This window comes from Cyprinus carpio, chromosome B14 (genome assembly GCF_018340385.1).
Source record: "Cyprinus carpio isolate SPL01 chromosome B14, ASM1834038v1, whole genome shotgun sequence".
NCBI lineage: Eukaryota > Metazoa > Chordata > Actinopteri > Cypriniformes > Cyprinidae > Cyprinus > Cyprinus carpio.
Window position 1 is genome coordinate 8638023 of NC_056610.1, and position 13545 is coordinate 8651567.

The window sequence follows — 13545 nt, forward strand, 5'->3', positions numbered from 1 at the left end:
ATATGACCCAAATAAGAATTTTCACTGTATATTGTCACCAGAACAAGTAAGTAACAAATCTGGCACTTTTGTTCTGAACAACTCAGGAAAAAAGCATTACAATAAATCGCGCTACCAATTTTATCTAAAGATCGGTTAGCTCATATCACATCAAACCATGCAAATTATTGTTATTGTTATACTTTATTCTCAAATTATTAATGTTAACAACATCAGCATTGCCTATAGTGTGTATTAGCATATATATTCTAATCTCTAATTGTCATACTATTCGAATTTCATATTAAGAAATTCTTTTAACCCAAAAAGCAAATTATGCTCCCTTCAAACTGGTTGTCTTAAAAATACAATTCTTGTATAATCCCAGGCTATCTGTAATCAGAAGCACATTTAAAACTAGAATATAATAAAATTTTATTCATAAACACATAATCCTTTCTGTATTACAATCTGCTATCAAAATGATCAATTTAATTATTCCAGCTGCTGTGAGAATAGGCTATAAACGATCCTCCACCTGCAGGATCCTCACATGCGATAGCCTAGTAACCAGGACAACTTCTTTATGTTTACAGATGTGACGTAATGACGCAGCAGCATGGTTGAATTTCCCCCGACAACCTACCCGTACCACTCAAATGTTAAAAAATATTATTATAAGCTAACCGCTGTTAATCGGGCTAAAGTAAGGTGATAGTTTTGAACAATGGCTAGTTATGTACTTGATCAAATATTGAATTTGGATAATTTTTAACCAAAAAAAGTTTACGGACTGCAGCTTTAATAATTGAATAGTTTATTTAATCATTTTAGTTTCAGTTAAAGGGGACATCAGATGCCAGTTTTCCAAAAGTTGGTGACTTAATTGAAATTCTATAACATACTTTGGTTAAAATTTCTCAATAGTAGTGTATATATATATACATAGATGCATTTAGGTAGATCGGGGACTGCATTCACTTCATAAACAAACTTAATCCACTGCGTCTTCAGCGGCTCAGATGTCAGGAGTAAATGGAGACTGCTATATATATATATATATATATATTGTCTTACATATTTTTGCTTTTCAGGTAAAAGAATAATAACATATTTTACTGAAAAAGCAAACAAGCAATAAAACCCTGTTTACCTGTTTTTTGTTATTAATATGCATGTTTATATATCCCTGCTTAAGTGGTGGGCACTAAAATCAACATAGAAAAGAAATGTTGAGGCATATTTATCATTTCTGAATGCTAATTTAATTTAACTGCATGTTACTCAGGTTGAATGCAATTATAAATTACCCTCACAAATCAAAAGTTCACTGTGTAGGAAATTGAAATCAAATTACTTCAGTGATTCAGTAGCAACAAATGATGAATATTTAGCCTCAGAAACGTGGCACGGCAGGTGGAAAGCAGTTCTCACTCTCACCAGGGAGTTTTATTTTTTATGCCAGATTTTGAGCATAATTAATATCACACTTTCCGTACATTTGGCATGAAGCCCTGGTGTGCTGTAAGCATAGTTCCACCAGAAAATCATAATGATGGATCTTATGCACACCAGGCCTATAGATTCCACAGATTTATTTTACATGCTGGAATTTTCTGAATAATACAAGTACAGTTGGGTGAAGCGATGAATGATGTCATGCTAATTAAATTAATACAATCCAATAAAGAAGATCTTCTCGAGCCATATAATGGTTCAGATTCAAATGTGCAAAACTCCCACTGTGACCCAAATTCTTTTTCCAGATATTTAATTACATTTGAGATCATGATTTGAAATCTTACTGACCTATTCTGCATTATGTCGGAATTTATTTGTCATGACACTCCTGTCCTTTCTTTCACCCTAAAAACTTGACAGGATATTTTCAAACTAGAGTCATCAAACTGGATAGAGCCAACTAATATCAGACCGTAGAATACAAAAGCCAGGATGTTCTCACTACTCTAAAAATCACAGTAAATGTAGTCAAACTCGAATGAGAATGTTGAGAGTCGCAGTTGTCAAATGAGATTGGTGGACAAGGTTTTCAGTGAAAACCAACTCAACAGGGGCCATCACCGTTAAAGGACTAGTTAACCAGAAATGAATAGTTTCTAAAAAGTGTACTCATCCTCAGACTTTTCAAGATTTAGATGATTTTGTTACTTTATTAGAACAGATTTGGAAAAATGTAGCTCTACATCACTTGCTCAGCAATGGATCCTCTGCAGTGAATGGGTGCCGTCAGACTGAGAGTCCAAACAGCTGATAAAAACATCACAATAATCCACAAGTAATCTGCACTGATACAAACTGTCAATTAATGTCTTATTAAGGGAAAACGTGCATAATTAAAAAGTTTTTAACTTCAAACTGTCACTTTCTGAATCAGGAGAGAAATAGGAATAGATCAAGCATAATCAAAAAACAGTCCAAAAAAGTCCCAAACAAATATGTGAATGGATGTTAGAGACAACATGAGATGGATTGTTTCACTGGAGGAAATATTTTATGGATTATGAATTTGAAAATTTCCAATGAAGAAGCCAAAAGATTTTTGGGTAAACTATTATTTTAAATTTAAAGTTATTTTAATCTGGTTAGTTGCCAAGGTAACTATTTCTTAAGCTTAAAATTAACATTTAATGTTATTTTAATACAATTAAATTTTGATTAAATTTACATTTAGTTTAATTAAAATATCTTAGCTAACAAAAATAGTAGTTTTATTTTTAGTTAACTATAAGAACCTACAGGCAGAAACTAAAATCAGCTAAACCTGTATTAAGGATTGTTAAAAGATGGACTAATGAAACAGAGCGGGTTTTACAAGCCTGTTTCGACCTCACTGATTGGAGTGTTTTTGAAGCTGCTGCTAATGATCTGGATGAGCTCACTAAGACTGTAACATCATATATCCGTTTCTGTGAAGACATGCATTCCTACCAGGACTCATCTAACATTCAACAATGATAAGCCATGGTTTACAGCAAAACTCAGGATAAAACCTCCAGCAATCAAGCCCCGCCCCCTGCCCCGCACTTCAGATCAGTGAAGATGATGTGCGCCAGGTTCAGACGGCGTGATACCAGCCTGTCTGAAAACCTGTGCTGACCAGCTGGCCCCCATCTTTTCACAGATCTTCAACAGATCACTGGAGTTGTGTGAAGTCCCTGCCTGCTTCAAATGCTCCACCATCATCCCCATCCCAAAGAAACTCAAGATAACAGGACTTAATGACTACAGATCTTTGCCTCTAACGTCTGTCGTCATGAAGTCATTTGAAAACTGGTTGTGGCTTATCTGAAGGACATCACTGGTCCCTTCCTGGACCCCCTGCAGTTTGGTTACTGAGCAAACAGGTCCGTGGATGATGCAGTAAACATGGGACTGCAATTCATTCTACAGCATCTGGATAAATCAGGGACTTATGTGAGGATCCTGTTTGTGGACTTAAGTTCGGCCTTCAACACCATCATCCCAACACTTCTCCAGACCAAACTAACCCAGCTCACGGTCCCTAGCTCTATCTGTCAGTGGACCACCAGCTTTCTGACAGATAGGCAACAGCTAGTGAGACTGGGGAAATTCATGTCAAACAGCCGCTCCACCAAAACTGGTGCCCCTCAAGGTTGCGTCCTTGTCCCACTGGTCTTTTTCCTGTACACCCCTCTGTCAAGCTCCAGGAGTTTGCAGATGACACCACACTTATCAGCCTCATACAGGACGGTGACGAGTCTGCTTACAGAGCAGCTGGCTGTCTGGTGCAGTCTAACAACCTGGAGCTGAACACTCTCAAAACAGTGGAGATGATCGTGGACTTCAGGAGAAACCCCCCTGCACTCCCCCCACTCACCATCACGAACAGCACTGTGACTGCAGTGGAGTCATTCAGATTCCTGGGAACCACCATCTCTCAGGACCTGAAGTGGGACAATCACATTGATTCCATTGTTAAAAAGGCCCAACAAAGGTTGTACTTCCTTCTCCAGCTGAGGAAGTTTAACCTGCCACAGGAGCTGCTGAAACAGTTCTACTCAGCCATCATTGAGTCTGTCCTGTGCACTTAAATAACTGTCTGGTTTGGTTCAGCTACAAAATCAGACATCAGAAGACTACAGAGAACGGTTCGGACTGCCGAGAGGATTATTGGTGCTCCCCTGCCCACCCTTCAAGAACTGTATACATCCAGAGTGAGGAAAAGTGTTCAGAAAATCTCTCTGGATCCCTCACATCCAAGCCATCCCCGTTTTGAACTTTTGCCATCTGGCCGGTGCTTCAGAGCCGCAAATACCAGGACAGCCAGGCACAAGAACAGTTTCTTCCCCCAGACAAATCTACCTTATGAACAGTTAAATATTCCTCCCATTGTGCAATAAAGATATTTTGTATTTGTGCCATATTGGTTTATACAAAGACTAACTAATGTCAGTTTTCATTTTTGTGTGAGCTTAGTCTTCAGTTTAAGCACATAATTTATGAAACATGAAACTTGCAGTAGCTCTGTTTCTTCTTGGAAACGATTTGCTTTTCTAGTTAACATTTTTTAAATACCACATCCTTATCAGTGCAATCAATAAATCATAAAAAAGTGTTTTTAGCACGCTAATGCAGTTCAGTAATGCAAAAAAATCCATTTTAACTTCTGAACTGAATGTTAAACAGGGTTTTGACATTTGCTGTTTCACGGAGGCTGTTGTTAACAAGCCCACAACCATTTCATGAAGACAAACTGAACAACACGCCTACGATTTACTGTCAGTCAAACCAGTATGCATTTAACGTTAAGAAAACAGAGGAGGCTATAGGAGCGATAAACCCGTCCCAATCATAAATAATGTTTTAGGGTTCGGCAAACTGAAATATTTACGGCACTCTGCATGACAGAAAGCCTATGTGATGAGTCCACACATGTTGATGATGAATTATTAACTCTGCGTGTGGTCATTTCAGGTCAGACTCTTGGGATTTCTGTCCTTGTTTCACCTTTTCTTCTCTCTCATTCTGTTGTCATGGTGATGGACATACTTTTACTTGGACACCTGAATTACTCAGCTGTAATGGTGCTTCTCTCTTGTTCTCAGAGAGAAATGAATTAAGCTGAGTGTTAGTTTCTAGCCGCTGAACTGCATAAATGGAGTTTGAGTCACAGTGATAAACAGGCCATAAAATGTGATGATATAAGAGGATGCACTGTTTGCTGAAAGAAAAGCTTGACGCAGATGGTTCCATCATGTGTGCTTTCCAATCCCTGTAAAACACAGTTAATCAAAACCTTTAATTGTTCAGCGCGTGTATAATTGCTTTAGTGCGGTTAATGGAGATGTGCTCTAATTAACAGCGTTCTAAAGTTTGGAGTCAGTTTTTTTTTAAAGAAACCTTTTTACTCTTTTTCTACAAGGATGCATTTAATTAATCAAAACAGACAGTATAAAAACTTTTAACATTACAAAAGATTACTATTTCAAATGAATTCTGTTCTTTGTTCAGTTCATTTTTTATTCATAATGGATATCATGGATTTCACATAAATAGAAAGCAGCAAAAACATTGATAATGATCAGAAATGTTTCTTGAGCAGGAAATCGGCATATTAGAATGATTTCTGAAGGAACATGTGACACTGAAGACTGGAGTAATCATGCTGAAGATTCAGCTTTGCATCACAGGAATCAATTACATTTTTAAAAATCAAATAGTAAACAGCTATTATAAATTGTATCCATATTTCACAATATTACTATTTTTACTGTATTTTCATTAAATCCTTGGTGAGCATAAGAGACTTTAAAATTTTTTAAATTCTATCCAATCCCTTTTTAACAATAAAAATGTATTTTATGTCATTTCTAAACCACTAAATGTGTCTTTGCTGAAGAAAAGTATTATTTTCTTATAAAAAAATACAAATAAAATATAAAAAACATACTGACCCCCCAAAAATTTAATGGTAGTATATTTTGAAAATGATTTTTCATAAGTTATAAATATAGAATATTAGGGTATGTTTTTCAAAAATACAATTTCAGTCTTAAAAATGTCATGTTTAATTCAGTTAGATCTATGCTATTTCTTTCTATTCATTTGTAAAAATTTTAAAGCAATTTCAGAGTGAAAATTATTTCAAAGTTAATCCTACACCAATATTTTTTTCATTATACTGTAAGAGTGTGTGAGTGTGTGTATGTGTGTGTGTGTGTTTAGAAAAAGTGTGTTTGTGTGCGCGTTTGTTGCATTTGTGTTTTGTTGATATATGTCAAATCATTGGTATGTGTTTGAAGTAAGTGTTTATTTGTTTAGGTGTGAGTTAGCCAACATGTGTGTGTTTGGGATGTGTGTGTGTATTTTGTGGGCGGTGGTATAAAGTTGATGAGAGAGACCTTCCCCCCTCGCCTCAGTCTCTCTCTTCCACCTACAGTTGTGTTTTTTCAGGCTTCGCACCAGAAGTAAACACTAAGTCCCGGCTTTTGTTGTGCATATGTACACGTTTGCCTCTCATTTCTCGTGGTGAAATAGGAAAGCCCTTCCTTCACATTAAACCTAAATGTAAAATCTCAGGGCTTTTGATGTGCCCCTAAGGTTTTCTCATTCAAGCAGTTTTCAAAAGACATCCAATCCACAGGCCTGTGATCTCTATGGTCAGGAAATGCTTCTAAAGGATTTTTTTTTATTTTTAACCCCATATCCCCCTCTTCCCTTCTTAGGAACAAGGGCGTCTATGAGCGGAAATATTCAACTTATAGCTGCTTTTCCTCTGTTCCCACCACAAAGCGCCATTAATGCTTTCATTGATGAGGCTAAAGAAAAAGGTCTTTGACGCTGACTATGGCTGTACAAAGACAACTGTTTAGTCCAGTGATGAATTTTGCCACAGGAATCACACTTAACTAGCTCTTCGATGTCAACAAGAGGCCAGTGTTTTTGTATTTATACAAGGGAATACTGAGTAGAGCTAGAAAAGGACAATTCGTCAAGATTAACTTTGATATATGCACTTTGTGGATAGTAAGATTTTTTTTTATGTTTTTGAAAGAAAAAAACATTAATATTGTGAAATATTATTTCAATTTAAAATAAGTGTCAAAATTACCCAGCAGGCACACAATGTCATAAGATGTTGATATTTGGTTCAATTTCAGTTGTGACGTCATCGAGTAACCAAATTCAGTCAATTCAATATCTAATGTCAATGTTAATTTGATGTCCTATACTGACATCCGCTGACATTGACATTTGTTGTTTTTAGGTTGTGTAACCAAAATCCAATGTTAAGTCAAAGTAAAATTGGCGTCAAATACTGATGTCAACCCGATTTTCACTATCAACCAAAATGCAACGTCTATCTGACATCATGTCCAACGTCAACCTATTATATTGTTATAACCTGTTAAATTGACTTCCTGTGCCTGCTGGAAAATCTATTTGAATATATTTGCAAATGTAATTTATTCCTGTGATAGTAAATGTGTATTTTCAATAGCCATTACTCCAGTCTTCATTGTTACATCAACAAGTTGTCTAGTGTTTTATTTCTTTTTTTAACCTATCCATATTAAATAATCTCTATATCATCCATTTTTTTGTCAAATATCTCAATATAATCCATTTATTAACAAAGTCTTAAACCTCTTATGTTTCATTAAAAACAGAATTAAAAACATCAAAATATTTAATTAAAAACAGAAATTCATGTATTTATAATTTTGGGGGATTTTTATCATACTGACCCCTAACCTTTGAATAGTGTTGTGGATGGCTGGATGGATAGATGGATGGGTGGATGGATGGATGGATGGATGGGTTGATGGATGAAGGGATGAGGGATGATAAATGGATGAATGGTGGGTGGATGGATGGATGGATGGGTGGGTGGGCGGATGGATGGGTGGATGGATAAATGGATGGATGGATGGATGGATGGATGGTTGGATGGGTTGATGGATGGATGGATGGATGGATGGATGGACGAAGGGATGGTTGGATGATAGATGGATGAATGGGTGGGTGGATGAATGGATGGCTGGATGGATGGATGGGTGGATGGATGGGTAGATGGATGGATGGATGGCTGGATGAATGGATGGATGGGTAGGTGGATGGATGGCTGGATGAATGTATGGATGAATGGTGGGTGGATGGATGGCTGGATGGATGGGTAGGTGGATGGATGGCTGGATGAATGGATGGATGAATGGTGGGTGGATGGATGGCTGGATAAATGGGTGGATGGATGGATGGATAGAGCTGCATGGCTTGATGGATGGATGGATGGATGGGTGGGTGGATGGGATGGCTGGATGAATGGATGAATGGATGGGTGGATGGGTGGATGGATGGATTGGTGGATGGATGGATGGATGGATGGCTAGATGCTAGATGAATAGATGGATGGATGGATGGATGGATGGATGGATGGATTGGTGGATGGATGGATGGATTGCTAGATGAATAGATGGATGGATGGATGGATGGATGGATGGATGGATGGCAGGCTGGATAGAGCTGCATGGCTTGATGGATGGATGGGTGGGTGGATGGGATGGCTGGATGAATGGATGGGTGGATAGCAGGATGAATGGATGGATGGATGAATGGGTGGGTGGATGGATGGATAGGTGGGTGAACTGATTGATGGATAGGTAGTTTTGTATGTGTATGTTAATCATCTGATGGTTTTCCTGTTTCTATGGCAGATGAACTTTGTGAAGGAGAAGTTTCCAGACACTCAGAGGGAATGGGTGCTGCTCGTGTGTATCGGAGCGTCGTCTGGAGTCGGTCGACTGCTGTTTGGGAAGATCGGCGATCTCATACCTGGAGTAAAGAAAATCTACATGCAGGTATGGATACCAAACAGGAGCTACTTACTGCATGTCAGTGAATCATAATTCCATAGCTGGAGAAATTTCATTCTGTGTCACCATAAATTGGCATGAAAAAATGACAGGACACTCCTGCTGTGGTGAAGTGACTTGCTTAAGGTCACACCGTTGTTACATCACAGCAGCCCAATCAATGGCTTTGGTGTTTCTGAAGTTCTGTATGTTCTAAAAGTGGAACAAACTTTTTATTGATGTCAATATATAATAACTGTTTCCTGAAAGACAGCATGCTGTTTCATTCATTGCAATGCCGTTTCATTATCCTTTGCAATTTGGTTGCCAGGAAACTTCAGTTGAACATCTGCATAATACCTTTTCCATTAAAGACAATATTTGCTTCTAGGAATTGATTTTCAATGACATTTTTAATGTTTCATGAGAGTGAGGTTTTTTTATGAAAAAATTACTTCCACATCATCCAACAATAACAATAAAAATTGTTTGCCTGACTTGTTTAAAATATTAAATAGATATCAACTTTGCAGTTGTGCTTACAAGAGCTTGTTCCACATAGTTTAATTTTCCTATCTATCAAAATAAAAAAAAAGTAATTTTCTATGGTATTTTTATGTGTTTCCCCCTTAAAATTCAGATTCTGTTACCAGTACCATTCAGTTTTTTTTTAATAATTTTCAGCATCAGGAAGTGGATTTTGCCGTCATGGTTGTAAGTCTCAGATGTCAAACTTTGGATGTAGCGCAGCATTAGTCCATATGCTTAGACGATCTCTGTGTGTCTGTATGTGTAGGTGGCATCATTCATATTACTGGGTCTGATGTCGATGATGATACCTCAGTGCGCCGTGTTCGAAGGTCTGGTGGTGGTTTTCATATTGATGGGTCTTTGTGACGGCTGTTTCATCACTATCATGGCCCCCATCGCCTTTGATTTAGTAGGGCCCATGCAGGCGTCTCAAGCTATCGGCTACCTCCTCGGCCTCATGGCCATACCAATGACAGCGGGACCCCCAATCGCAGGTGAGAAGCTTCATCTTTGCAATAAAACATTTAAGATTTGCTTGCTTGGAATGCCTAATCTTTAGTTTAAATTTCCTTTAAATGCATTTAAATTATATTTTATAAGAATAACAGTATATAAAATACATTTTATATGTATTTTATGTAAAAATGTATTTTTATATGGACGATTAATATATATATATATATATATATATATATATATATATATATATATATAATATATATATATAATATATATGCACACACACAACACAACACAACACAACACAACACAACACAAATAAACAACTTGTAAAACTTTTTGCTTTTAATAAATTTTTTTACTGACAAATGTACACTCACATACACAAAACTTGCAGATAAATATGTTGTACATATTTAACATAATCAAACATAATTTAATCTGCCAGCATGCTTATTTTGGCGGCGTTCCCCAGATAAGACTCACACACGTACAACAGACTAAAAGTGTTTTTCCAGTTTCTGGTACTGTGGACGTGAATGAGATTTATTTCGGAGGGTAAATTCCAAGGTCTCCCTGTGAGCACATATAGTTTGGACTGTTGACTTAAACGCTCTTGTTCAGCGATGGTCTCCATATGTTTCCAGTTTTGCAGACGCGTTTCGAAGAATTAGACCCACCAGAACATCTGCTCCATTTGTATTCCAATAAATGAACCTTATACTTTCAGGTCTCAAGGTTCATTTACAGAATACATTACCTGTCTGAACTCTGGATCGGTTTCAGGAACACAGAGTCTTCATTCGAGAATGTGATGCATCATTTGTAGGATCTTTTTTTAAAGCGTTGCCTTCACAGCAGGGGCATTACAACTAGGTTTGGATTGGCTGTCACATACTGTTATTTCACATACTTGGAACCACAACCTGACTTCTAAATGTTTACTTAAGTTTCAAGTGATCTTATATCTTCTGTATAGGATGCTGGGGAGCATCTTACCAAAGTCTTCAAAGTCTAAATAGCTCATAGTTGTTTTGCTTCAGATGTGTTCCAGATTGCAAGCTTCACTGAGATTCCTAGAGAAGGATTTTGAAATCGAGAGCATTTGAAGATGAATGTGGCCGTCATAGCGGGGAGACTCGATTGAATTGGATTAGTTCCATTCTTCAGTCTTTTTATTTAAAGTCAACATGAAATCAAAACAGACTCGATTTACTTTAATCCAGTTCTTATTGTGAACAATGAGTGTATGATATTCAATAGTAAATCTTCTTCTCTTTCTTTTTTTTAACACACACACACACACACACACACACACACACACACACACACACAACAATTGACAGAAGTGTCTGACTCTGATGTGCAAGAGATAAATTAAATAAATCATGTAACAAGATTAAGAAATCAATGCACATGATGTAAAAAAAAGTGCCTGCATTGAATATTCTTTTTCACTTGGAAATACATTATGCTATACAGAAATGAACTGCATTAATGCGGTCTCATCTCTCAAATGTGCTTTCTCTATGTCTTGTCTTCTTTCTCAGGACTTCTTCACGACTATTTTGGAGACTACCGTGTGGCGTTTTATCTGGCCGGTGTTCCTCCGATAGTGGGGGGTATTGTGATGTTTTTTGTACCTCTGGTGCACCAGCGCATGAAAAACGAACAAAGAACAGAGGCCAAAGACCCCAGCATGGACAAGATGTTGAACTGCTCTAACGGAGACATGCTGCCCGGATACACAGACATGGAGACACACATATGAAGCCCACAGCCTCACAAAGGTAGTTTATCTTGCATCTTTATAATATTTTTTGGTTTGTTTGTTTTACATTAATTTAAGTTTAACTTTTAAATTTATTTCTGGGTTTTGAATCCCAGATTTTTAATGCAGTCTCAAACTTTTGGGCTCCAGTGTATAGAAAAAAATTAAAATTCATTCAAGCTTAGAAACTGTTATGGTTTGCGATTTTTGCTTTTCAACAAATATAGTCGAATAATCATTTATATTCTTAAACCCAAGTATAAATCTCAATTGCTTTGTGTTTTTAAGCATTTTACATTCATTCCAAAATAATAACTCAAGGCAGTAATCATTGTAAACAATAGATTTGATTTGTGAGCTTATGTTCAGCTATTCTTTATAATAGTGAACTTTTAACTATTTTTTAATTTTTCATCAAAGTTTGGTAAATACTGGTCACAGACAGAGATTTACTTTAAATTTCACCAAGCTGACAAAAAATGCAAAATACAGTTTCATGCATGCTCTGAAATTTTTATGGCTTGAGATTTTGGACCCTGACTGTGGACATCTAGGATTACATTTCTGTCATCTAGTATAGATAAAGGGTTACTCAAGCTTAATATTTGATGTGCGACATGAAAAACTGGCAAAGTCTGGTGTTTCTCTGTCTTTCTGCAGGGATTCATCTCACCAGCACTGCTTGTGGCGTGTGTACGTGAGTGTGTGTCAAGATGGCGTGTGATGTATTCCCTCTTTGCTTGGCTCTAATCAAACTCGAAGTCTCAAGGCTTTCCCCCCCTGCTCGTTTGCTGTTCTGGAGAGGAGACATGATCATCCATCAAGAGCCCAAACCCTCCTCCAGTGGCCCGCACTGCCGTTTCCACCGGCTCCTGAGTGACTGAACACAAATTCCCGGAGATGTCAGAAAAGAGAGATCACATATAAAAGGGGCCATCAGTTAAATTAGGACAGCAAACGTTTTAGCACCTTTATAAAGAAAACTTTAATTTGATGAGAGAGAGTAGCATTTCCAGCACAGAGAAAAGTGCTGTTTTCATTGAGCTTGATAGATTATTGTCTAGATTATGATTTGTAAGCTTTAGATGTTTTCATAATACGATTTTTTTAAAAATCCTCCATAGATTTGCTTGGAATTGTTTTTTCGGAAACTTTTATGAGAAAAATTCTTCTTTCTTCTTGCACTTTCTGCTATCGACTTTGATAACCTCAGCCGTGATTTTCTTATAATGACGTACCGCAGCCGTGCATTGCATGCATGAATTATGTAGAAATGAAAACTAAATGAGGAATCATTTTTATGAAATTTTTAAAAAGCTAATCCTCTGTCCGCTAAATAATATCCGCTAAATTTAGTTCAGTAATCAGCTATGCAGTAAGGAGTTCACAAACTGTGCCATGACCATTGAGACAGATGAAATCTAAAGGATCAATATTCATAAAGGGGGTGAATCTCGTGAAAAATGCCAAAGGAAAATAAATAGAAATGATATTTTGCATGAATATATATATATATTTTTTTGCTTTTTAGTTTTATAACAATATGCACATTTCCACCAAATTTATATAATGTGAAAACAATCTTGTTCATCATCAAAATAAAAAAAAAAAAACAAAAACATACATAAAAAATTATAAAAAAAAAAAAATTAAAAAAAAATCAAAAGCTGTAAATTAAACTTTATTGGAGATGTTTACAAGAAAATATTATTTCAGTCTTATTTTCACAATTAATTCATTTTGGTACTTGTTGCAAAGAATTATTTGTGAAATTTACAAGCAGTTTCTTAGTGAAAATTGTTTTAAAGTAAATCCTACATCTTTTATTTCAGTCCAACATTTATGCAAAATATAATTTCTTATTTTTGGGGTAAAATATGACCTAGATATTTCTTGACAATTTTCCTGAGATCCACTCAAGGACAAAATCACTAAATCATCTATTTTTTAAAATCTATATATGTCTTTTTT

General features: G+C 36.5%; 1 protein-coding gene across 1 annotated transcript in view; it reads left to right on the forward strand.

Moving 5' to 3' along the window:
- slc16a2 (solute carrier family 16 member 2) overlaps positions 1-12462 on the forward strand; it is a 33951-nt gene extending 21489 nt beyond the window's left edge. The window contains exons 4-7 of the mRNA XM_042737954.1: positions 8676-8819; positions 9610-9838; positions 11354-11593; positions 12235-12462. Coding sequence (XP_042593888.1) covers positions 8676-8819; positions 9610-9838; positions 11354-11574 — 594 coding nt within the window. The 3' untranslated portion in view covers positions 11575-11593; positions 12235-12462. The remainder of the gene's footprint in view (positions 1-8675; positions 8820-9609; positions 9839-11353; positions 11594-12234) is intronic.
- Positions 12463-13545: the final 1083 nt, after the last annotated feature.